This window comes from Mangifera indica, chromosome 14, assembly GCF_011075055.1.
Source record: "Mangifera indica cultivar Alphonso chromosome 14, CATAS_Mindica_2.1, whole genome shotgun sequence".
In the NCBI taxonomy this organism is placed as follows: Eukaryota; Viridiplantae; Streptophyta; class Magnoliopsida; order Sapindales; family Anacardiaceae; genus Mangifera; species Mangifera indica.
In genome coordinates, this window is record NC_058150.1 from 3,680,024 (window position 1) to 3,707,005 (window position 26,982).

Consider the following 26,982-nt stretch of genomic DNA (forward strand, 5'->3'; position numbering starts at 1 on the left):
TCTGATTATTATTACTATAACTATTATTTAAATATATAATTAGGAATTTTAATTTTGTGAAATATTTATTTATAAAATTTAACAAAATTTATTAATTCGAAAAAAAAAAGTGCAAAAATATTGTTTTTAAAATCGGCAACAGTGGGAAATTTCCTTAATAATATCTGAGGTGTCGAAACATGATTGGCCAAATATGGCACGAAAGCGTGGCGGTCACCTTCTCTTTTGAGAGTTCCCTGCTTCTGTAATTCCGATTCAAAGATTTAATCACCTCAATACGAACCTACATGAAGATCTCATTCTGCTCTAAGAGCTCCGTCTGTTTTCTCCTCTTCTTCATTTCGCTCTTTGCTTCTACTATTCAACTGAATCAGGTTCTTGTTGAGTTCTTATTTTAGCCAAACTGATTTCACCGGATTTGCTTCCCTCTTTAACGAATTGTTTTTGGAAATCTTGAACTTGTTCAATTTTCAACTTCTTATTTTCTTTTCTCAATTATGTATTATTCGGTTTTTGAGTTGTCATGGTTCTTAGGTTTTTCTTTTGTTTATTAAGTTCTTGTTTGATGGAACTTCCGTAATTCATTTGTATGTGTTTTTTTCTACAGGATTTTGAAGAATCAGAAGCTGCTAGGTAATGTATGGTTTTTTTTTTTCCCATTTAATTGTAAATCTGACTTTGTGAATTGTACTTTCTTATTTTTGTTAAAAATGGTGGATAGAACTCTTAAGCAAGTGGAGGAGGATGTTCAGGAAATACACTGTTCAAGAGAAAGGAGTAGGGCAGCATGGGAAATTATTGAGGAGGTTAGCACATTGCCTACAATTTATTAAACATTAACATATTAGTTTCCTGGTTTTATTGTTCATACCAAAGAACATGATTTCTACTTGATGTTTGCTGTAGTATTTGATGCCCTTTGTGGAGAAAGAACCCTATCAGATTTCAACTAGGTGTAGACTTCACCCTGATAATGATTTGTTTAGAGATCAGGAACAGCATAAATTCCAGGTGGATATAAATGAATGGAGATGTGGATTCTGTAAGAAAAGGTTTTATGAAGAGAAACATCTTGATCAGCATTTTGACAACAGGCACTATAATTTGCTGAATGTGGTATGTAGTCTCCCTCTGGTTTGATGTTTCATTTTGTTTTGTTTAAAGAAGTCTACAAGATACATATAATTTATGAAATAGGGATTTTCTTCTCAATTAGTATTTGGACTCAGTCTGTGAAACTTGGGCTGTTGGTTGTAATAATTATGAAAAGCTCTTAGTTTCATCAACCCCAAATGTTAAGAGACGGGAATCTGGTGAAAGTGTTAATGGGTTCTAAATTTCGTCATAGTAAAAAATCTGAATTTTCTATGTATTGGCTTGTTCAAAATACAGGTACTTGTTTTCAAATATGTAGGCTACATTGTAACAAAGAGGAGAAATATCTGTAGAAAAATTTTAGCCAAAATGTAATTCTCTTGAGTGATTATTGAAGTGTGATTGTGCTAAATCCAGAGTCAAGGCAAGTGCTTGGCTGATGTATGTGGTGCATTGCATTGTGATCTCATGTTGGATTCTGCACGACGGAAGACTAAATGCAATCCTGCAGCCGCTGCGAAGAATCAACATTTGTGTGAGGTGGTCTCTGTGCAATTTCATATTGTTACTGAACCCAATTTTTTTCTATCATTCATATGATAATTTTGGTGCAGGGTCTGGCCAATAGTTGTTTTCCTGTCAATGAGGGTCCTTCAGCAAGCCGTCTTCATGGTAAAATTTCTCTTTTATTATTGAGGAATTTGTAATGTTCTTTAATCGCCTTATAATACTTCATATTTTTTTGAATGCCAGAATTCTTTTTGCGCCAATTTTGTGATGCCCACACATGCACTGGGAATAGGAAACCATTTTCAAAAGGGCGCAAGGTAAATTTCATGATCACCTTTGGCTAAATTTTGTGTGCTCAATTATTTTTGAGTGGCTGCATTGTACCCGAAGGTTTGCTTTAAGTGATGAGAAGTTTCCTAACTTCTAGGAAAAAGAAGGGATAATCTTCCAGAAATGTGAAAATATGTCCTGATGCCAAATTTTTCACTAGTAGAAAATTAAATGTCAGAACCTGTCCGGTAATAATTGTGTCTATCATTTTATGATTGTTGGTGTAAATAATAGCAATTTGATCTTTGAAGTGGAAGATGTTGATAGGGGTTCAAGGCACAGCCAGCAACATGGCTCATGCATGCCTTTCTATTATTTAAGAAGCTAACATAACTTGACATTGTATTTTCTTGAAGCTTATTTTATTTTCGTAGTCTTTATATGTGAGAATGTTGTTGGTAAAACTCTTTTTACCGTGTCTTAATTTTTTTGTGTTTTCAGAAGCAGACAAGTATAACCTATGTGACTCTTTCCATTTTGGCTTTGATGACGCTGCCACTTTTCTACATTTTTGTTTACTTGTACCAAAGGTAACTACTTTCTATTAGCTTCATTGGCCAATTGCATGCAGCTTTTTTATGGCCTCACTGTTGTCTTGTTAATGTTTCAGGGGAATAAGAAGGGGCACCCAAGAGCTGAAACGTATCTCAGAAGGTAAGCACAAGAAGTCTTTTTAGTTGGGAGAAGAGCAAGACAATTAAAAGATTTATTGATTTGACTTGACAAGAATTCTATCAGGGTACCGATTCATTTACTGCGTTTGGCGCTGAAAAGATATGCCACTCAAGATTTATTTGAATAGGCAAATTTACTAGGTTACAGATGAAGTTTCTCTGACATCACTGTTATTGAAAGAATCGTGGGCCTCATGGCTATGATGGATTGGAAGATGATTCGCCTTTTTTGAATAGGAATATGTTGTACATCAAATATATGTTTTTTTGGTTAAGTTACATCAAATATATGTTACTAGAGCTCACACCCTGAAAGTTGACAGTATTATTTTTACAATTATACTTCTATTGTACATTAATGTCAATGACTTTGCTGGTGGCGCTGGCCTTTGGAATCGTTATGTACAGCACTCCATCTTTCACCTCTGCCTTAATCTTTTCTAACTCTATGTTCTCCTCCAACGCAGTCCTACTGCTCTAGCTTCCATCGCTATTGGTAGTCCAAACTTCTTCCTCAGCTATATTTTCATTGACTTTAACTTGACTTGCTGAGAGCTTTTCTGCCTCAACTACAAGAATTGCTCTCTTCAGCAATGGAGCTCTCTTCAACCCAGACCTTTATACAACATTCTTTGTCACCCTATATTCATTTTCCCCTTATCTCTGGAGGAGTCCTTCCTGTATTATATTCACTGTATCTGTCCCTCATCCTTTCTGGAAAGCAAGCAAATCGTTGCAATAAGTAAAGAGGCTCTCCATCCGTCTGTCCATGGTATCAATCATCTTCACAGTTGGAAACCCATTATGCATGCCTATCATAGAGAAACTCCAGTGCGATGGTCTATAGTCTTTCCTAGTAAAAGTGAGGGTTGGGATTACTAACTAGGACACTTCACAAGTTCGTTTAACGTCCTGTTTTAATTTTTCTTGCTCCCAAGAACAAGAATGAGATTAGCTTATGCTTCCAAAAGTAATAACAGTTGTGAAAGTTGGAGCAAAGGGTGTCTTGGTTTTCTATTGAAACTCGTCTGCTTTTCTCTTACAGTTGACACTTACAAACAATACCAGTTCACAGCAATGGTGGAAACTTATAGCTTGACAAAATTAGTGATTGTCTCAGCTCCAATGGTAGTAAAAATACTAGCATAGAGTCCCATTTTCATAAAATTTTCAATGGAAAATACAAGGCCATTCATGGTCGAAAAATAAAAAAATATGACTGGAAAAAATAGAGAAATGACAAATTCAAATTAAGGTAATTTTAATAATTTAAAAAATAAAAAATTCTAATTTAAACTTAAGATATAAAATTACGGTCTTTTTAATTATCCTCCTTTTTAATCTTTAGAAGCACTCTGTAACCGATTCAGTAAGTCTCTGTTTATTCTATTTTTTAAAATTTTGTTTTAATAATTTGTATTGTATTTTGGACATCACAGCTTTGTCTTCAGATAAAATCCATAAAAAAGGTAAAATAGATGAAATATTGAAATTTGTCTATTAATTGTTCGACGAAATGCCCTGTTGAGGTTTATGCTCATTTTTAATTGCGTCTGTTGCATTTCTGTTTCTGGGATTTTGTGCAAGTTTTTCGTGGTTCTTAGTTAGCCTTGACTGATAGATGGTTTTTAGATTTATGTGGGTATTCTTTTTAATTTACAAATTTAAACCAAGATTTCTTAAGATGTCCTGTACACACACGGGGGATCAAATAAGCTGAAATAGCTAACTTGAGATGCGTAGAGCTAGTTATTTCAGTTGTTCAGATTTTCTCGGGTAGTATAATAGGTCTTGGGATGGAATCTTGCTGACACCGGGTGGGCGAGGAGTTTGGCTTAAATATGTAAGTTCGAAAGAAAAATGAAATTTAGAAGAAAGAAAAAAAAAGGTGATATTGGTGAAGGTAGGGAAAACAGATGAGGATGAAGTTGTCTTGTGCTTTATTTGTCAATGAAGTGGAAGATGATAGCTTCTCATCTGCTATTTATTAATTTTTTGTGATACCCATTTTTTTAGATCTTGTAGATCTTGCATCTTCATCAATGATTGTTCTCTGCTGTTAGCAAACAATATAACTTCTGTAGGGAAAGAACTGTTGTGGTGCCTTTTTGAGTGCTGCTCTTCACAAAATTAACTGAATATGTATTAACATATTTTTGAACTTGAAAAACGAAATATGTTTTTGGGAAAAGAGATTTATCATTTTCTTATGTGGTTGTTGTTATCTAATTCTTCTTGGTGATGAAATGATTTTGTGATTGCCATACCATGAAATGTGGTGACATGATTTAATGATTTGGTCCACTTTGTTTGGCCATGTGACATTGTATACACTAGATGTTTTTCACATTTCAGAATGCTAATCTTAACAAAAATGCACATGTGTAGGGTAGCATTTGCTTTCTTCTAGGTATTGGTGTATATGTAGTTGAAACATGCACATAATATCTTTGGTGCTTAGTGGATAATGGTAGCCATGTGATTGTAACCTAAGAATATGAAATGGCACCATGTGATGATGAAGAAATGCTATGACATTAATCATTTCTTGATTTACAGGGAATGAGACTTCCTCGAAGTTTGAGGTCTGGAAATTGGGGACTGTCAGCTACTTGAATGCACTTAAGCTGCAGGAAAAACTTGTGTCTGATAGGAAAATTAATAAAATTTCGGATACCCTCTTGGCCCTGCAGCATCCACCCACATAAACCCTTGGAAAGCGTCGGACAGATCACAGTTTATTATTTCCCGAGTCTTGAACTAAAACAGATAGGAGCTGAACTTCATTACCCAGAGAGAGGAGGAGACATTACATTTCATGGTCCACATCAAGCATTATTATATCCTATTGTTTCTCTCCCTGACATTGGAATTGGAGCTCGGAAGTATGTGGAGAAACTTGAGATAAATATGATCGAATTAGCATCATTATATGGAGTAACAGCTCGTGCTGGAAATACAGGTGAAACTGGGGTTTGGGTTGGAGATAGAAAGATTGGTGCAATTGGAGTCTGGATACAATATGGAGTTACTTCCCATGGTTTGGCATTCAACATTGATCCGGATTTAAACTATTTTAAGCATATCCTGTCTTGTGGGATTTCCTGATAAAGAAGTGACCTTTTTAAGAAAGGTGACTGGTACTCTGCTTCCTGCTGAAGATTTAATTCACGAGCAGTTGGTTTTATGTTTTGCTAGACAGTTTGGCTATGATAGTCCTCTCAGGAAGGATGATGTACTAATGTCCGCCAATGAGAATTTGTATTGAGCTGTGGTGGTTGTAGACCAAACAGATCATCTATGCCAACTCTGTACTCACATAATTAATTTATTGGTTATCTTCTTTAGACCATCTTTGCAAACCTTCAGCTTGCAGTGCACTTCTGTTGGCTTGGAAAATGGATTGTAGGATCATTTAGTTCCTGATAAAATTTTATTTCAGTTTTGAAAATAGATTTAGACCTTCGAAAACGATTCTTCTCGGAACTATGGGGACTGGTAGATATGACTACTAAAATTGTGTATAAAGCTGATAGACCTATGGCAATTATGTTGATTCTTAACTGTTAAGGCTGTTAAGTGACGGATACCAGTTTTTGATCAGTGAAATCTTGTATCGATGTATATGACATGCACGACTATGTCAGTATATTCTCATACCCTAACCACAGAGTCTGATCTTTCATTCAAAGGATTTCAAAGTCAGCATTGCATCCTTCTATTCTCATACCGGTGGTAATAGACCACATGTTTTCTGGGACAATGGGAATCTTCGATACACATGAACCTTTGAATATCCAAAGAAAACTTTACTGAAATTTTTATTCTATTTAGTTTCAGGAGTCATTTGAGCAGATCTTGCCATATGATTATCTTAAGCAGGCATCTTTGACCATTTTCCAGACAGCTAAGGTAATGCCATTGCATTTTATGCAAATAGATAGCTTTTAGTCACTACTGAAATTCATTGCTGGTGAATCATTCATGCATGTAAAATTGAGTGTCCTATAGTAAAAAATGGATGTAGCCTGCTAAATTTTGGTATGTTTCTAATTTTGCTTCAGAAATTGTTTTGTTTTTAAAATGCCTTGTTGAGATTAATGTTCTATATTCCACAAGCAGTTAAATCTCAGGAAGATAGGCGGCCATGAGGAAAATTTATAGTTGCAGTTTTAGATGCAAATGCTAAGGATTTTGGTCTTAGCTGACAAGCCAGCTAAATTTAGTTGGGTAGAAGGTTGATTACAGGTGCCATTGCTGCGGAACTTGTTAGTATAATTCAATGCTTTAAGACACGGATCAAACTAGAAGATCTAGATAGAGCCAAGTCAAATTAGAGAATTCGCAAAAACTGGAAGATAAACTGGCATTTCCTAGAAGATGATGGGTGATTTATTTCTAAAAAAGTAGGTTTACACAGCTAACTTTAGCTGTGTTTATTATACTAAATAGAGGTACAAAACTGATGAGAATATAATAAAGCAGTGAGGACAGTGATTGATTTGGTCTCATGTGATAAGTCACATGAGACTTGTTTAACTCCCTGTGGATTGCAGAGAAGTGAGAGAAATACAATACTCAATTCATCATCACATGATGAGCTGCTTCCAAGTTCCAACCCATTAAAGAACAAAATAAGGAGGATACTGAGAATATATCTGCCAAGGAAAATGCTTCCTGGGGGACTTAGGCCAGCGAATTTATGCCTCTACAAATTTGAAAGCATGTTAAAAGTGGGAATCTGAGCATGCAACTTTTTGGTTATTATAAGCTTCTTTGACCTATCGGTCTTCTTAGTTTCCTTCATTTCATACTATAATAAAATATTTTGATTCCTGCTCCAGTCATTTCTAAATTTGGTAGGGTATGGTTCATATCTGTCATTCACTGCTGTCATTTTACTGTGAATCAAATAAGAACCTAACTACATTACAGGCTTAGACAATACAGTTATATACAAATTACAACTATGTATTACACTCTCTTAGACTTAAGCACAAACTATATGTAAGAAAAATGCATTTCTGACTTCCTTGGATGGTTCTTTTCTCATGTGTTAGCTGCAAAACCTTCTCTATTATCATTTCCTTTTCAAGCAAGCAACACCATGAGAACTATTCATAGAGCTTTGATTACAGTCTTTGCCTTAATTCTGGTTTTTGTCCTCATGTTTTCACTGGTTTCTCTTGACCATGAGGGACATAGCCATCATAGAGAAAGAAACGAATCAAGGAGACTGCTAGGTTCCATTACTTCACTTTCTTCAAATCTAAACAAGTTGAATAAAGCTGCTAGTGATCCCCAGAAAGCCATGGAGGCGAGCCTTAGGAAGGCACCACCAAGTGAATCAAATCCTGGCCAGAACAAGTAAATTTTATCAGCTTTTATGTGGAGATCTTAACAATAAGAAGAAGCTCTCTTTCTGAATTTTTGCATTTTCTTACTTTTATGGTTGGATAGGTAGGGGAATCGGATCTCTATACTTTCATCTTCTTTTTACTCACTATATTTCCGAGTATGGATTCATTATTTATTTTCCTATCCAGGCTTTGGTTTCTCAAAAGGATTTAGGATGAGATGAAGTGAATTGTATTAATAGAAGTATGTAGGAAAATATCAGAAAAGTTATTAGATTACTTCAAAGATTGCTAATTTGTTCGAAAGCTTCCATTACAGGTTGATCTGTTATACCAACTGACTAATTATACATTTATTTTAGATGTTCTTGCTGCACTATGTCTATCGCCTTAATCTGTTTTCATTTGATAAGTAAAGAGATGAACGCTTTATCTATTTCTGCATTTGTTGCTAGGTTTAAGATCTATGAAGCTGCCACTGTAATCAAATATGCTCCATAAAAAACTATAGAAATGAATGCACATCAAGAAGCAAGATCGATACCCTTTTCCAAATAATCATACAGCAGAAGATGAGTCTCAGATTGAGCAATGATGAAACTTTTTAGTATAACTAGCACAGTTTCAATAAAAACAGATAATTTTGCATATGAAAATATCATTAAACTAAGCTAGCCATTGTTTGGATCTAATTAAGTAAACATCTTGAACTTTATACTGTGGAATGGGAACAGAAAGATTTGAAATTGCATGGCCTTATCTGAAGTGAAGATCTGAAGCAATTTTAGCCGTCTAATCTTAATTCAGTCAATTACACATGGTTTATCACAGATTGTTTGAAGAGGATTCTTTGTTGTATATATGCATATGAAATTCAGAAGAACAGGATTTGTCACTGGAGGGTAACAAAAGTGTGGTACTTATAATTTATAATGAACTTGAAAGCTGAAATATGCAATTTGAATTTTTGATATCAAATGAAATATCCAGTTGACTTTGAAGTCTTATCTGGGAATTTTGAAGCTTTAAGATTTTCTTCATGTTTGCAGATTGGCCTGCTCTTGCTATATCAAGATTTTTTAGGGTTTGACAATCCAATTTAAGTTTCAAACTAGATCAGAACTGTTGATAACTGTTCTCAGAAACTTCCTAAATGAGGAAACTTATAAGTCAGAGTGGATTTGTCAGATAAATTAGGAGACTATAAACCCTTTAAAGGGGCAAGAATATTCAATAGTGGCTAAATTTCTACTTCTTGACTTATAAAATGTCTAGATCATATAATATTAATTTGTATTCAGCATTGATCTCAATAATTATAGCAATAGTTTGTGCTATGTTTTCATTTTATATTCCTACTATGTCTGCTACCATATTCCTCTATTGCTCAAAATTATGGAAGAGTATCTGTGGGTGATACTCTAATGGCCGATGCTGAGGACTCTTGCTAGGTTTCTCCTTATGGTGATTTTGCATTTGGATTTCAGGAGTTTCAAAACAAAGATATTTTCTTGCTTTCCATATGGAATGAAAAGATCCCTCAAAAAACTATAATCTGGTATGCAAATGGAGATACTCCTGCACCAAGGGGATCGGAAGTAGAGCTTACGGCCAATCAAGGCTGGTGCTGAATGATCCTCATAACAACGAAATCTAGAAGTCTGGTAGCAGTCCAGGTGCAATTTCCTATGGTGTTATGAATACTACAGGCAACTTTGTGCTCGCAAGTAGTAGTTCTGCTGACTTATGGGATAACTTCAACCATCCTACAGATGCCCTGCTGGCGACACAAACAATGGATATTGGAGGAGACCTTTTTATTTTCTAAACAAACTGAGACCAATTTCGCACAAAGATTGTTTTAGCTATGTTTTCTTGATAATGGAAATCTTGTCCTAAATGTTGTCAATGAGGCTAGGAAATTGTCATATGCTACCTTTGAAAGTCGAATTCTTTTGTCTGAGTGATCTTATTAAGTCAGGCTGCATGTAAAAATTGAGAATTAATGGCCAAAGGTTTGATCTCACTTATGTAAAGCCAGCATCAGTGGAAAATTTCTATCATAGAGCAACACTCAATTCTGATGGTGTTTTTGTGCAGTATAGTTACCTGAAGGCGTCTTGTGGCAGTGGAGTACGGTCCTTTGTTTGATCCATACTAGATTACACATTGTTAGGCCTTTGATTAGGACAACCTACCATAAAATACAGCATAAATTCTTTGCTTTGATGGTTTACAAGGAGAGGATAAGAAGGATTTAGCAAAGCTAAGGGCTAAATAAAGAGATAATTATCTTGAGGATAAAATTACATTTTTGAACTAAGATATAGGATTAAATATGGAAAAGTTTTACCTATTTAAACAAGTGTAGATTAATTTCAAAACATTATTAACAAAGTAACTCTTTAATGGTATGTGAAGCACCTTTGTCCTAATCTAGAGGAACATTTAGGTTATTTTATTTATATTATGTTACTTTCTACCCTCTGATTGTATTTATTTATTATTCGATAAACTTATTCCTGTTATTTGTTTATCGCAATTTAAGTTCCTGTCAATTGACATTAGAACACTGATCTGCACACACTTTGCAAATCTTTGACGGATTGAAAGGGGTTTTCATTAGAGGAGGTTACCTGGGAAGCCAAGGTTAACTTTCAAGGTAATGTTAAGCCTCTGATTGTGGCAACCTACTATTAAAAGGCAATGAAAAGTCCAAATGCCCAAGGTTTGCAAAGGATAATAAGAAGGACTTGCAATCATTGTTGGTAGGCGTCCAAATGAATCAAACCGAGTATTGCTTAGCTCATGCTCGGTTCGACGGAATTGGCAAAGGGCTTGACCTAATTGTGGGGATAATGAAAGTGATTACTGAGCTCAGGTCAAACTCATCCATAGCTTGGCTTCAGATTGCCCAGAGCCTTGATTTGATTGGAAAACCAGTGTAAGCCATGAATTTATAGTTCCACAGCTGCTTCCTGTAAATGTCAACACTTCTAAAACTCACATAATACAAAACTAAATCAATCAATAATTTGATTATGCAATGCCAGTGGAGTTCTTGCATGAAATCGTGTAGCTAGCAGTGAACTTCTCTATCATTAGTAGACTTCAGTCCCCTGCATGCACACTTCATTGATAAATTGAATGATCACACAGACAAGTTTCTTATTTCTAGAATCCCCACTGACATTTGTTCTTTCAGATTCTCTTTAGAAAAGGATTTTGGTTTACAATCTTGTTTCCCAAAATCAGTAATGGGAAGCCATTCAAAAAGATAGAGGTGAACATAATTTGGTTCAAATTATAAAACTGGATCAAACTATTCAAAAATTACAATTTAGTTTGATTTAGTTTATAAAACAGTGTGATTTGAGATAATAAATTTTTAAAAAAGAATTTATGGTTTATGTTACAGTTTGGATAGTTTTTAAACCAAACCGTAAATTGGCTCTCACAATTTAGGTTTGAAAAAAACAATTCTCTCACCCATATGGAATTTTTTTAAAAAAATTTTAATTTTTGAAAAGACAAAAAATTTCTCAAGTTAAATAATAATTTATCACTAAAATTTTATTAAATAATTCTCCGTATCTCCAATTTATGTTAATTTCAATTAAAAGTGAAAAATAATATACGAGTGCAAGTATAGATATGAGTGCCAATAATGTATAATCGTATGTTTGAAGGTGATTTATAATTTTTGAAAATTTTCAGGCTACGTTTTTTGGAAAATTTTAAACTCTATCCATCTGGATCGTGCACACTGCTACAATGAGGGCTTACTAAACAAGTCATGGAGCTCACCTCTTGAGACATGCGAGTTCTCATAATCAGCAACACTAGCCACATGGCTGCAAGTTGCAGCACTGACATTGTTAACATCTAAAGATACAAGCAAAGCAAGCCTTGTTTGGTCGGATTTCCTCATGTATTGCTTCAATCACTTTACCTCCCTCACAGTAGACCTGCAACAAAAGCAATCCTTAGAATAATTACATTTTGATTATGCATTTGCACTGATGGAAGTAATATTGACCAAAAAAAATGTCTTTTTCCAACACTTGCCCTTGGCATTGAGTATTTGCACCCTCATAATGTAATAGTTTAAATATTTTGAACTAGTCTAATTTTGACTTTTTGATTTGGTCATTGAGTGTATTGGGTCTCAAGCATAACAACTCTTTATATATCATATACCAATAAAATTACGCATATTCATTTTAAATATATAATTAGATAATTTTAAATTAAAAATAAAATAATATCTAAATATATAATAACATATTTATTTATATATTTAAAATAAATATATGAAATATTACTCCTAGTCATATAATTACTAGTTGTCATCACCATCCCATTAGACCTTTCTTATTAGATTGAATAAAGGACAAGTATCAATTGCTATTTTTAAGTTTGAAACTAATAATTTACTAAACAAGTTTGATAATGTATATAGTAAGACTTTAGCGTGACAACTTGCTTATTTTGTACATTTCTATCATTATCTTAAAATTGATCTCATCATTATCTTTTTAATTTTTTAATTATTATTATGATTAAACTTAAACCTATCATTATCTTTCTTATTTATATATATTACCACAAATTGATGATGATCTTAGGCTAGGCTAGGCTACCCACATCTTCTAATTAATAATTAACAAAGCTTAATTGCTAATTAATCACCAACTTCATGTTGATTTGCCGGGATCTTGTCAAATATGATCATATTATTATTTATTTGAAAATAAATAAATATCATCTTATTGCTTTGAATCATAATTTATGTTGCAATGCCAGGGGAAATTAATTTTAATTTTACTAAAATATTACTTTATATTTTGACAAATGAAGAAGCTAGCTGTGGAAGAAAATCTGAACTTGATTGCTTTCTTGGTATCTATCTAGCCAGGTTTGTATTAGTCAGTTTGTTCACAGGTCTTATCAAAGTTATTGTTTATTATGACTTAATGCATAGTCAAATTGCCTCTAATAATTTGGTAGCTAATTATATATATATATATATATTTCTTTTAAGTATTTAAATAGGTATATAGATAATTTATTATTATATGAGTGAATATTATTTTATTTTTAATTCAAAATTATTTAAATATATAATAATATATCATTATTTGTATATTAAAAAATATATATATATAATTTTATTAAATCAGAATTAATTTTACGTACTAACCCTAATATACTTTAATGAATTAAAATTAATGACACATCATCATCATCCCTACATTTCTCAATCAAGAAATAACCAACACAAACAAGAACACTTGATCTTCATCATAACAATGAATTGTGAGTAAAGGAATTTTACACATATTAATCGAATAACAAATGAATGTGGAGATTGAGTAAAAATTGAGAGGTTCAATGAAGATGAAGTCAATATGAGGACTAAATGAAGATAAAATAGTGTTAATATTAGATTCGAGGGTTAAAATAATGTCATTGAATATAATTTCTTTTAACTATTTTGAGCTTGCGTGATATAAATACACGATTTTTTTATGATGAGTAAAGTAATATTGCAAGTATAAACTTTTTTTTTCTTTTTTATTAACTTATTTATGTATATTAATTAAGATGAATAAGTTATAAAATATAAATAATTATATTATATCATTACATATTGTCAGCCAGTTTGTAATGATAAATTAGTAAAAAGTATTTTTGTATATATAATTTTATTTTTAATAAAATATTTCCACACAAATTGATTATATTATATTATTTGGTTATTATTATATTTAGAAAAAAGAGAGAAAAGAAAGGACGAGCATTGTTATCAACTAGACCCATGAATAAAGAGATGCAATGTATTAGAAGATTCATAAACTAATGTCGACATATAGAAAACAAGTCTAAATTATTTCATGACTTTTCTGAAAGGGGAAATAATATTAGATACACTTTTCTAAATTATTTTTTCTCAAATATGATATATGTAGGAGGCGCAGCTTCATAGATATAACATTCCAAGCCCTAGCTATCATATAAATATGCATTTCCACCAGATGCATGCACTAAAAGTAATTGATTAAACAACTAATTTCACTTAGCCACTTAATTTCAGTGCTTAGCACGACCCCAACTCACCAGCCCTTTCTTTGATAAGATCTTGAGGAGGAGTGATCTTAATTAAGAGTTTCCCTGTTTGTTGGTTTTGCTTTTGTTTATTATCTGCTATTCTGTCTTTTGATAGAATGAGTTTAGGTTGCGATCGGATATCTTTCATGGGCTTGAGGGTTTTTTCCTTTTTTAATGCACTTTTCTTTTTAAGGAAAAAACTTTATGAACATATGAAAGAACGGTAAAAATTGCACACAAAACAAAAGAATAAGGTTAATAATTTAAAGCAACAGTTCATGATGGCATGCAGTAATTAGCTTTCATCATCGTCTCTAATTAACTTTTTAAGCTGAACAGATTTTAATTTATTGCTTGAAATAGAATGATCATGATTATGGCACTCATGAAAGAACCCAAGAGACAGTATGGTTAAATTATTTTCCAAGAAGACTGAGGGCTCCCTTCCAGTTGATTGAAGCAGTCCCAAGAAAGCATCGAATCCACATTATCTATCCATTGCTGAAGAAACTCTTCTTGCTGATGTAGAGAAGATGAACAATTATTTGAGTCTTCCCAGGAGAAGGAGGATGTGCTACAATTTGAAGTAGTTGAAGCTGTGTTGGTTTCTGGGTTAAACAATATCGATCCCTCCTCCAAATTTCCGCACAGCATTTCGTAGTTGTTTAAAAGAGAAGCTGTGTCATCCATGGTTATCAACTTCGCCTCTTCTTGTACTTCAACTTTCTCTGCTGGAATATTATCATTTTCTTTCTTGATCAAATCGTCATCAATGCTCTTTGTCGAATCTTGTTCCTCTTCAGAAATCGTGCTGGTTTTTTCTTCAGTTTTATCAATGGGCTTGTGAGTCACAGGGTCTACACCGAGGAGCTTCAGTCTCTTCTTAATTCGAGTGTTCCAGTGGTTCTTGATTTCATTATCAGTTCGACCAGGAAAATGTGAAGCAATCTTCGACCACCTAGATAATCCATAATTAGAAGATAATTAATTAAGTTTAGTTGAGAGAAATTAATTAAAACAAGAAAGAAGAAGAAGATAATTTTACCTGTTACCAAGGCGAGAATGAAGTTGAATAATCTGGTCCTCTTCAGCTTCTGTAAAAGCTCCCCTTTTAAGGTCTGGTCTTAGATAATTAATCCATCTTAATCTACAACTTTTCCCACATCTTAACAAACCTTAATCACCATGCAAAAACACCAACATTTTAATTAATACCTTCATTAACAAATTGAAGAATGCATAATTTAAATGTATAAATATACCTGCAAGCTTGGGAACTGTTCTCCAGCAATGAATCCCATTGTTAAGAATGAAGTTCATAAGCTTATGATCTTCATCAATCGTCCATGGACCTCTCTTCAAACCAATCTTATCACAACAAGGCTGCCTTCCCATTTTCACAATAGCCAAGAGTATTATTTGATCGATTGAAGAGCAGCGAAAAGATGTAAAAGGATTGTTTAAAAAGCCGAAACTTATAATAGAAGCAAAGATGCTGCCAGTTCATCAACACTTAAAAAAAGAAGACCCTGTAGTTTAAGAAGGGAGATAAATGATTGAAGGGAAAAAGTTATCTGAGTTGATAATATAACCATAGAAAAGCATGGAGAGAAACTAATAATAAAATGGCCACCACTCATATTGAGACAATGGAATGGGTCTTTAAAATGAACAGGAAAGAAGAACCAGACGACGTGGTTGACAAATTTTTATTCTTGCAACTAAAGTCTTCCTCCTCCATTGGCTTTGAAACAACACAAGTTTATTTTATTATAAGATATTATTGATAATATGATTCCTTGGCCCCTTAAACGGCTGGCCAGTTTTGTCGTTGGAGGCGACTCTTCTATTCTTTAAGAGAAATTGAGAGATGCCATCACTGTTAATGTGAAACTGCCGTAAAATTTTCCAACCATGGATGCACTTGATTGGAGTACTCTTGATTGGTCAATTCAATTGCTTGTGATATGTAAATAGTCTTGGGTCAGTGTTAATTAATGTTATTGAAAGAGACTTGACTTATATGTATCCACCAAGTATTTATATGTACTTAGTTTAATTACCTTTTGTCTATTTCAATCATGTTTGATTCCTTCTTTTAAATCCAAATTAACAAGTAAATTGTTGTTTGGGTAAGTTTACCTCTGGATAAATCTATCATGAATAGTATCCAAATTACCAAACAAATAAGAGGATTCTAATTATTGTTAAACAAGTAAAACAAATTTTAGGTCTTATACCCTTGTTAAGTTAAGTGATACGTATTAATTATCACTATAATACATATAAAGAGAAAATTGTCATTATAACAATCAAACGATCTACATTACATTAAATATAAGGTAATGACACTACTTATAATAATTATCATATTTATATGATCTTGTTTGTATAAGTGTTATTTATGCTAACAAAATCGACCCAGATCACTTATCTTTCAAGAATTGCAGTAATTAATGTCTATTCCTCGTTACTATATAAAGAGATATTGCAATAATATCCTTCAATCTTTGCTCTCTAAAGAGAGAGTTGCATAGTGAGACGAGAAAGAGAGACCAACTTTTAGCATTGAATGACAAAAGGAAGGGAGGCTTCTTCACTCTATCTTGGCAAAGAAGCTCGCCGTTGAATCAAATAACTTAAAAATCAATCCGAATAAAGGTTTTACATGTATAATGGAAGTTTAAATCCAAATTTTTTTTTTAAATTATAATATTTTATCAATTTTACTAACCTCTGATATTCCGTAAATGTTTTTTTAAGATAGTTTTAACGTTTTGTCCCTCTTTTGACTGCTTAACAAACTATTTGAATTTTGTAGCAACTATATGAACTAATTAATTATGTTGGACCAAAAATTTATGAACCAAAGTATGCAAACTGTAAGAAAAATGTCCAGAAAATTGGAAATACAACGATTTCGTGTTGGTTCATGCACATAAAAACGACGAATATTCACAACTCTTTGAAGATTGAATTAACATGTTGATCAATGCATGAACTGCATTTTAATTCTGAATTGAATGGGTGTTGGTGGACAAGCAAGACTTGTTCTTCTTATAATTAATTAATTTAAACCCGAATATTGCCACTTCATTTGAATTTTAAAAAATAATTTGACAAAGTTTTCGCGTGGGATGAATCATTGATGCTGCTCCAACAATGTCGTTTTGAAATGAAAATTTTCTCTTAAAAAGAATGAGAGAATTTAGGTTAATTAATGACCAAAAAATTATTATTTTATGGTAATTAATTAAAATAAATATTAATAAGCCTTTTTGTATTACACAGTAAATTTTAGGCCAAAAGGCTTATTCCCACCCAAGGTTTGGTAAAATTTTAAACTCTCGTTTATTAACTTTTAAAAACTTAAATACTTAAAATTTTATTAAAATTCACTTTTATGGTTAAAAGTTAAAATATCATTTAGTTAAAAATATTAAAAAAACTAAATTACCATATTTTCTCCCTAATTTAAAAATCTAATAATTTTTTTATTTAACATTTAAAAAATGATTATTTCCCCTCTAAGGTTTTTTTTGTCGCCACATTCTGGTAAACTTCGCGGTCTCCGACCTTATTCTCTCTCCCTCCTTCTTTAGTCATATTTGTTCAAGATAACTTCCTAAAAAATGGTTATTTTAAAAATCTAACTGTTGGAATCGGGGATTATTTATGTATAACTCCCTAGAAAATGATTATTTTATAAATTACCCATTATTTTAATTAATTATTTCTGGTCTCACATAATTATTTGAGCAATCGCGAGGCATGACATCGGCGAAGAAGACAAGTAAAAGATAAGTTAGAGAAGATAAAATATACTTCTTAATTTGCTGAATATTACATGACATCGAGCTTACAAACGTATAAAAACAAAATATTGTGTATCAAATTTCAAGTTTGGCCTACCAAACTTTATATAAATTTATTTTGAAGGAGATGATCTTGACTCAGGAATCTCAACTATCTAGGGATCTCACAAACTGGGAAGAATTTTACTGGCCGTGTTGGAAACGGAAGTTCAAAATTTCTAGCTAAGAATCATAATAACAGACTTGTGTCCTTTGTCTCCTTCGGCATTACTTTATCAGCATAGCAAGCAGGGCCAAACTCTCTACAATGGTTACTTAGGGCCAGATAATTACTACATTTTCTCTGCAGGTGTCAAAGGGGATGGGATGGTCTGCAGCCTGTCCTGGCCTGACCCGTATAATTTGGGCAGCCCGTGTCGGTTTGGTACAAGTTGTATTGTAAACTAAAAAATAAGACATACAGACTGATTTAGTATAACTTTTTAAAAAAATAAAAATTATAATTTAGTACATCGATCCATAGAATAAAGACATATAAATTCATTTGTTAAGGGACTTCAAAGCACGGCCCCAAAGACTTTAAGTTGTGTCTTCAAAGCTTACTCCATGTGGTAAGCTTACATATTTATCTACTAAAATCCCAAGTTGGTCATTTATAAGTATACTTAAATTAAATTTCTACATATGCATCTCCTTTTTCCAAACGGATCAAAAGAGATTACACCCAAATGGTTAATTGCTGACTCAAGAACAGTGATTCCCATTAGATCACCATTTTGTAAAGACCCAATTAAATACAAGAGTTAGTTGGTTAGGTGTAAATCATGATAATTAATTCTAGTGGAAGCATTTCAGAGGTTAATTTTCTTCCCCATGAATTATTACGACTAAAAAGGTTCGTTCCCACTGACTAGACATTAGTGATCTTAGTCTTTGCACTAATTTTCATCTCTAAGATAATAAAATAAATAAAACCTGTTTTTGAAAGTGACCATTTTGGATTTTGAAAAATAACCCACTTGTATGTACAATAATTGATCACTTATTACTAACTCAAGATTCTCTAAATACAAATAATAATAATAATAATAATAATAATAATTTGAGGTTGATATATTAAAATTTATTTAATTCAAATTTTAATTAAATTTATTTTACAAATCTAATAACCACGTACACTTGCTCTTAAACTCTTCATTACTCGTAAATACCCAAAGCTCTGTCACAGCTCCCAACCTAAGCCCGTGACATACTCCCCCACTCAAAATGGAGCACACCCCCGTGTTACGCTCAACTCACAAAATACCCCCAATCTTCCATTGGTTGCATTAAATGACCACATGATGAACTATTAATTTGGCTTACACCCACCCTTAGACTTGCCTTTATAAAAGATTTTAACTCAGATTTTGAATAAGAAAAACAAATTAATATATTATTAATAATCTTATTCAAACAGATTAATCAGTGATATATAATCAATTATAGATTATCATATCAAGTGCTTGATTGAAAAAACTTCCCAACTTGCACTTGAAGATATTAATTGAAAGATTGCGTTGGGTGGGTAATCACTTTCTAATTTGACATTTTTAGGTTTAATCAAACAAAAAAAAAAAAACATAGATTTTAGTAGTTGGAGGACCTTCCTTGACTTCCCCATTTCTGTAAATAAAATTCTATGCCACGCCCACGGCCAATAAAATAATAATTTATTTTAAAGAATAATTTTATCTCTATTATTTTTATCATTCTAAACAGTGAATTTTCGTTTGCAAAATAAAATAGGTTTTTATTCAATTAAATAAGAAGGCACTTTAATAATTTTGATAAAGATTGAGTCCGATTTCTAGTTTATTATAAAACTAGTATTAAATTTCCAAATTATATCATAATTTAGAATAATATTTAACATTTGAGTTTATTTTTTATATATAATTTTTTAATTTATTTTTATCATTCTATATTTATATTGGTATTACATATTTATTTTGCCTTATTTATTATTTTAATTTTGTCTCTTGGTATGTATAAAAACATTTTGTTTGGTAATTAGTTTGAGAAAAGTGATGAGCCCTATTATTGTTTGTGAGAAAGTAGTCGGACCCACGTTTGAAAAAGTGGCCCCCAATCAATTAAATCAGAGAACAAATATGCAATCCCCTGTTAAGCCCACGTTGATGGCTTTGTACGTATGTAGTCATTTTCTCACTCTCATAATGATAAACTAATAATTTAATCTATAATTACGATAAATAAAATAAATACTAATTTATTTGAGATAAATAATAATAAAACGCCAAAATGTAATGTTTAATGAAGGGAAAAAAAATCTTATTTTGAGTTTTATCGACACTATAAGGGTAAGTGGGCTCGGGTTTGATGTTAATATATTATTAATAAAATTAAAAGTTATATTTTTATAATTAACATTCTTCCCTTTCATGAGTCTAATTATTTATTCAAGTTAAAATGTAATATTTTTTAAATATATAATTAAATATATAAATAATACATTATCATATGATTATATAATTTTATATTAAAAATAAAATAATATTTAATTATATAATAATATATTATTAATATATTTAATTATAAACTAAAAAATTATACATATTGTCATTAGTCTTATATGATATATGATATGTGTCTTATGATACGATTCATATGTAAAATGATATGTATTATATGATATATCATATTAATACAATACAATAAATATATTGTATGATATAATAAATATTACTAATATATATCAATACATTTTTTAAAGAAAATAATAATATAATATAAGGGTATATAAAAAATTTAAATTTTAAGAGTTTTTATAATATTTTTTAAAATAATAATATATCAATTAAAATTTTTTATTATTTTATTTTTTAAAAATTGTATTACATGATACAATATCTGATATATAATATATAAAATTAGATTTTTAATACACAATTTATATAATATTAGAGTAATACGAACATACCTGTATCATTATGGCCTCCACAACCAAAATAAAATATTAACTTCACTTTTTTTTTAAATATTAAGTGTCAGTATGTCATTGGACAGAATAAAATCACAGAAACACAAGACGGAAACCAAATGAGACAAAATAACGACCGCATGTAAACCGACATGAACGGCCGAAACACCAAATCGAAGATATCAGTTGAGTTGTAAGCCGTCTCTTTCTCCTTTCCTCTCCTGATTTCACCTCTCTTCCTTTTCTCTCTCCCACTTTGCTTAGAGGTTTTCGAGTACTCAGAAGAAAAAGCCAACACGCAGAACTATCACAACTCCATTTAAAGAAAAATGACAATAAAATTATATATGAATGACGATGATGAGTTGTACCCTCTGCCATTCTTTGTAACCTTGTTGCCATTGTAGTTGTTGTTAGCTCTTTCAACAACGTACGGAGCACTTATATGGAAGCGATGAAGTTTCGTAGGAAAGGCGACGTTGTTTCATGGAGCAACTTCTTTCGCTGTACTATTTTCATTGTCGTCTCTTGTTTCACTTTCTCTGCAGTTCGCCTCTTCTTTGCAGGTGGGCACTTTTATTTTTTACTTGGAAATTTTCAGTTTTATCATTTTTAACTGAAAAAAATGTTAATTTCATTTTAATCCAGTTCTCGGTTCTACCAGTCAAAATTCGAATATGGAAGTTATTAAGGATGTAACTCCAGTTTTTCCGGCCGTCTCAATACGAGAAACGGTCATGCTTCCAGATCAGGTCCTTATTTTCCTAAAATACCCTCCGTCAGCTCCATTTTTTACCAAAGAGGACTTCCGCTGCGTTTACTCCTCGACCAACTCATCCTCGCCGAATCTCATCAAGCAACCGCCAATTCAAATAGACGGCCAGGATTTTGAGAACCAGATAGTGCGGTGTTCTATCCCTCCGAGTGGCTTTATGCTATCCCTTGATTTAAAGGCGCATGGGATAATTCCAATCGTGCATATTCAATGGTGGAACGCTCTTGCTTATGAAGCTTTAATCGACCGTGATAATTCTACGGTTGTTTTTGTGAAGGGACTTAATCTACGGCCAGAAAGAATGGCTAATGCATCGAAATTCGAGTGCGTGTACGGTTGGAATTTCAATAGCACTAAGTATTTGTTACGAACGGAAATGTTGTCAATTGCCCAGGAGATCGGACGGTGTAAAACCCCTCTAAGCGTCTTGAAGGGCAGCCAAAGAGGAAACCGTTCTGTCAAAGTATCAATTAGGATCAAAGGTAAAGGCATATATCGCACAATAGCCCGCCCGATTCGCCTGTTGAATAGTTACCCGCCCGCCCAAAAACAGTACGAAATGTGCATATGCACCATGCTGAGGAATCAGGCAAAGTTTATAAAGGAGTGGATAATGTACCACGCAGAAATCGGGGTCCAACGGTGGTTCATTTACGACAACAACAGTGAAGACGAAATCGAGAGCATAATCAAGTCATTATCCGATTTAAACTACAACATTACTAGACATGTTTGGCCATGGACCAAGACACAAGAGGCCGGGTTCGCCCACTGCGCTTTACGGGCACGGGAGGTTTGCGATTGGGTCGGGTTCATCGATGTGGATGAGTTCTTTCACTTGCCATCAGGATTAATGCTATATGACGTCGTGGGAAAATACTCAGGAGGGGATAGTAAAATCGGAGAGCTACGTGTTTCCTGTCATAGTTTCGGACCATCGGGGCTCAAACACGTGCCGACTGACGGAGTGACTTTGGGTTACACGTGTAGAATGGTTGCCTCGGAGAGGCACAAGAGTATAGTAAAACCAGAGGCATTAAGCCCGTCGTTGATCAATGTGGTGCATCATTTTCATCTGAGGGCTGGATTTTATTACTTGAATGTGGATAAAGGAAAGTTGATAATTAATCACTATAAATATCAAGTGTGGGAAGTGTTCAAAGAGAAGTTTTACAGGAGAGTGGCGGCTTATGTAGTTGATTGGCAAGATACTCAGAGTGTCGGGTCGAAGGATCGGGCACCCGGGTTAGGGACGAGAGCGGTGGAGCCGGAGGATTGGACGAGACGGTTCTGTGAGGTGAATGACAGTGGGCTGAGGGAGAAAGTGCTGAGAAGTTTTGTGAACCCGCAGACGAAACTTTTGCCATGGCAAGAGGAATTAACTGAAGTCGGTAGGAGAAAGAAAAGTCATGTGATTATATGATGGGGAATGAATACATGTAGAAATACAGGGTAGTGTATTTTATTCTTTTTGTAAATATATACAAATTTACTAATTAAAGTTGAAGAAATGAAACATAGAATTTTGACAAACCCTTAACTGAATGGTGCCATTCATCTGCTTTAATTTTTGGCAACATTTTAAAATATTAGGAATGTATATAAAATACACCGTATAATATCATATGACACATCAATGATATAAATTGATATACGTTTTTGAAAAGTGAAGGTTTGACAAAGATATATTTGAAATTTTTTTAATTTTATATAGTATTTATCAGTTTTTTAAAATAATAATAATAATAACCATTAAAATTTTTATTTAATTATTTATATATATTTTTTTAAAATTATATCATAATAAGTAATATAAAAAATTAGATTGTTTGTTTTCTTTATCATGATTTATGTAATATTTAATTAATTGTTTGATAGTTTTCAAAGGGAATTACTTAATTTTTTTTTTTACCTCTCCTCTTTTCTCTTCTCTTTAATTTTTTTTAAATTGAATTATTTTTTACCTTCCCTAATATAAAAGAGGCCACGTTGGCAAGAGGGTTAAAATTTGAATAAGATGATAAATTGAAAAGAAACTGACCGTTAAGTCAATTTATTCTCCCTCGCCTCCCATCCCAGTTAAGAATGGTAACTTGGGTTCGACTTTAAGGGTCGCGATCCTCTCCAACCCTAATAAAAAAAGGATTTTTTGATAAAAACGAGAAAAATGATGAGAATGGAGATGAAAAAAACTCTGTAATTGAGGACAGGTCGAAAATGGGGATACATATATCTCACGTTTTGATTATCTTATTTATGAAATTATGAGTGTTATTATATCTCATTAGAAAGCTCTTTGAATTCTCTTTTCAGTGATATATAGCTTGTATGAATTGGAGATCATTTGGATTGTTAAATATTGCATGAACTACAAGGACTGTTTTACTAAATAAACAAGGGAGGCAGTTTTTGCCACTGACTTTATCTCACGTTTTGACTGTCTTATCTATTGAATTATGAGTGCTATTATAGCTTGTTGAAAATATCTTTGAATCCTCTTTTCAACGACATATAGCTTGTATAAATTAAAAATTGTTTGGGCTGTTAAATTGTATGAAAAAGAAGGCTGCCCTGCTAAATGACTGTTCTATGAACAGTATTTCGTAGTTTTGGATAGGAAAGAAAGAAAGGAAGAAGAAAGAAAGAAAGAAAGAAAGGAAGAAGAAAGAAAAGAAAGGAAAGGAAAGAAAAGAAATGAAAGGAGAGAAAAAAAAAAGAAAAAAAAAAAAGAAGAAAAGAAAAAGAAAGAAAAGCAAGAAAAGGAATTTGGGGCTCAAGATTTAGGAGTCATCTCAAGAATAATGTCTGGTGAGTTATGAATAAATTTAAATGGAAGCAAAATTCGTAAGATATAAGACCCGCATGCATGCTATAAACTATAAGGGGGTACTTTACACTATACTGCCTACAGTAGGGTATGTCCGCAGTAGGACATGTCCGCAGTAAGACACGTCCGTAGTAAGACATAGACCCCTAGTAGGGTCCGCTCGTAGTAGAGTTCAATTCAGATTCAAAAATAGTGTAGTGAAAAAAAGAAAGAGAGCTCGAGCTTAGAAAAATGTCAAATCCCTATAGTTAGCTTCTAGAAAGTATCAAATAGACACCATATGGGACAAAGTATGACCCAAATAATAAAAAATGAACTAGATTACCCCTTCAATTTCTTATAGAGGTTAGAATGTGAGGTTGAGTCCCAAAAATGAGTTAGAACAGGAAAAGAGATAGTTTACTTAATTCTTTCCCCTTACTGAGTATTCTTATCACTCACTCCTTTTTCTTTCCTGATTGTAGGTACAGGTGATCGAGGTAACTGCGAGACAGGGTCAGGTCAGCGTAGGTAGATCCGACTGGAACAAGTTATCTCTGGTTTATATTACATGCATATAGTGGCATGTTCGTATCGACTTTTGACTTTTTGAGATTATGGTACAGTTGCATATAATTACTCTCTGTTTTCATATGCTTTCAGATGAGTTTTCATATGAGTATATATATCTTTTGTTCGCTTTCAGATTTTCAGTCTTCTTGGAATACTTCTTAAACATTTTTAATGATGCGTTTATTTTAAATTATTTTAAAAGAAAAAAAATAGACGCTCTGAATATTAGTTCGTAACATTTCTCCTTCGGTAGATAGTACTTCTGAAGAGGGGTGTTTCAAATAATTTCATTTTTTATGAGTTTCTACGATCACTCATTTCTTATATGTATATATTTAATTGTAAATATTCTCATTGTATATATATTGATTTGACAATCATCGATACAAAATTTTAAGTCTCTTTAGTTTTCATTTTTAAATTTGAAAAACAACAAATTTCTATTTTTCATCCATTTTTTATCAGTTTTAAATTCAAATAATTTTATTTATCTAATTTACATTGATTTATAGTTTTCATTTTTTTCATAAAGGAATTTATTAAAAGAGTTAATTAATTATAAAAGAAGCCATTTACTTATTGTTGACCCTAAAATATTTTCCTCTTATATTCTATTTTTATTATCGTCCCTTAAATTTAGTTGGATATTTTATTACTTCCCTCTATAGTCGTCATCTTCCTTTTTCTACTCTGCACCATTCTTTCTTTCATCAGTCTCTAAAATCTCATGACAACAAAATCTCGATCCTAATCTACAACTATCTGGTTAGGCCAACATATTTTATCCCAATTTTTCCATACTTTCAATACCTACCACTCAATCATGTACAAACTCTCCCATGCTTGTGCCTTTGACGCCATCAAATCTCTCCCCTAAGAGCTACAACAAAGTTGTCAATGAATGGTGGTGGTGGTTGTTTGAATTACGGCTGGATTTGAAGTGAATTTATTCGAGCTCAAAACGAGTTTTACTATAACAAATCTGAAATGAGTCTGTCTTAAACGAGTACAAATACAAACACTAGCTTGAGTTTAAAGTAAAAAAAGAATACGAACCCAAATCCGAACAGGACAATACTTGATCGCTCGCTGAGCAGAGCTCGCTTAAAAATTTTGATGTTTAAAATGAAACCATGTGTGTGGCGCCGATTAGTTTTGAAAATTGAAAAAAAAAAAAAAAAAAAAACTAAACTAAACCCGGGGCGACTTCTTGCGACTAGAGTCTTAAAGTCATCTTCTTCTTGCGACTTGCTGTCGTTGCGCCTCAGACTCTCTCCGCCTCCTATCATTCACGCTCCTCAATGCCGCCTCCTCCAGTTCTCCCGTTCGCCAGCTGCAACTTCGAACCATTGGCTGTTTTTTGCGTCACTTCAGTTCTTCGTAGCATTCTGGTTTCTTTGTTTCACATCTTCAGCAACTTTTAGCGATTCTCTAGCAAACTTCTAGTGTCAACAAAGTAAGTCAACCAATTTCTTCTTGCTGACTTAAACTTTGAATGTTTTATTCTGTAATACAAAATCTAGATGATAGTAGTTTGACTGCTTCCATTTTTAACTTGTAATTCAAGAACTGAATGTTTTATTCTTAATGTAATGTTGGTTCAAGAACTGAATCTTACATAGGATAATTAAAAATAATTTCTTCTGCTACTGTAAATCTTTATTTAAAAAGGTTAAAGAGTACTTAGTGTGTATGGTTTTGCACACGCACACATATGATGGTTCGTTGTTGATGCCCGTTCTTTGAATAATTAAAATAAAGTAAAATAAGGTTGATGTTGATCTCTGATGTGCAGAAAGCCAAGCCTCAGAATGTTGAGATAGGTAGAATGGGATACTAATTTAGAAATTCTAGAGGATTTGGTCAGCAAACTTTATGGAAAAAATGCCACTTTGGAATCTGATTCTATTACTTGCCAGTTTGAAAAAGCTAATTAGTAAATATATGTAATAA

The 26,982-nt window shown here is 32.6% G+C and overlaps 3 protein-coding genes and 1 pseudogene across 3 annotated transcripts; 3 read left to right on the forward strand and 1 right to left on the reverse strand.

Annotated features, from left to right (window-relative positions):
* The first annotated feature begins 208 nt into the window (after positions 1-208).
* LOC123195608 lies at positions 209-3,035 on the forward strand. The gene is made up of 10 exons (XM_044609415.1): positions 209-374; positions 608-633; positions 722-806; positions 907-1,116; positions 1,513-1,635; positions 1,710-1,767; positions 1,849-1,922; positions 2,377-2,465; positions 2,546-2,589; positions 2,674-3,035. Exons 1-10 carry the CDS (start codon positions 288-290, stop codon positions 2,703-2,705), a joined length of 828 nt encoding a protein of 275 aa, XP_044465350.1. The 5' UTR covers positions 209-287; the 3' UTR covers positions 2,706-3,035.
* A 651-nt stretch (positions 3,036-3,686) lies between these two features.
* LOC123196541 lies at positions 3,687-5,971 on the forward strand (annotated as a pseudogene).
* An 8,336-nt stretch (positions 5,972-14,307) lies between these two features.
* LOC123195940 (myb-related protein 315-like) lies at positions 14,308-15,849 on the reverse strand. Its single transcript, XM_044609810.1, has 3 exons — positions 15,340-15,849; positions 15,123-15,252; positions 14,308-15,035 (listed from the first exon to the last, which is right to left on the reverse strand). Exons 1-3 carry the CDS (start codon positions 15,470-15,472, stop codon positions 14,489-14,491), a joined length of 810 nt encoding a protein of 269 aa, XP_044465745.1. The 5' UTR covers positions 15,473-15,849; the 3' UTR covers positions 14,308-14,488.
* A 5,163-nt stretch (positions 15,850-21,012) lies between these two features.
* Positions 21,013-23,160, forward strand: LOC123195939 (glycosyltransferase family 92 protein RCOM_0530710-like). The gene is made up of 2 exons (XM_044609809.1): positions 21,013-21,441; positions 21,524-23,160. The coding sequence occupies exons 1-2, from the start codon at positions 21,321-21,323 to the stop codon at positions 23,071-23,073; spliced, it is 1,671 nt and encodes a 556-aa protein (XP_044465744.1). The 5' UTR covers positions 21,013-21,320; the 3' UTR covers positions 23,074-23,160.
* Positions 23,161-26,982: the final 3,822 nt, after the last annotated feature.

Bases quoted from the DNA above. Each gene is read 5' to 3' on its own strand.
- LOC123195608 (XM_044609415.1), top strand. From the start codon at position 288: ATGAAGATCTCATTCTGCTCTAAGAGCTCCGTCTGTTTTCTCCTCTTC. The intron at 375-607 runs GTTCTTGTTGAG...TTTTTTCTACAG, and splicing joins CTACTATTCAACTGAATCAG to GATTTTGAAGAATCAGAAGC. The intron at 2,590-2,673 runs GTAAGCACAAGA...GAATTCTATCAG, and splicing joins GCTGAAACGTATCTCAGAAG to GGTACCGATTCATTTACTGC.
- LOC123195940 (XM_044609810.1), bottom strand. From the start codon at position 15,472: ATGGGAAGGCAGCCTTGTTGTGATAAGATTGGTTTGAAGAGAGGTCCA. The intron at 15,253-15,339 runs GTATATTTATAC...ATGGTGATTAAG, and splicing joins AACAGTTCCCAAGCTTGCAG to GTTTGTTAAGATGTGGGAAA. The intron at 15,036-15,122 runs GTAAAATTATCT...TGGATTATCTAG, and splicing joins CATTCTCGCCTTGGTAACAG to GTGGTCGAAGATTGCTTCAC.
- LOC123195939 (XM_044609809.1), top strand. From the start codon at position 21,321: ATGGAAGCGATGAAGTTTCGTAGGAAAGGCGACGTTGTTTCATGGAGC. The intron at 21,442-21,523 runs GTGGGCACTTTT...ATTTTAATCCAG, and splicing joins AGTTCGCCTCTTCTTTGCAG to TTCTCGGTTCTACCAGTCAA.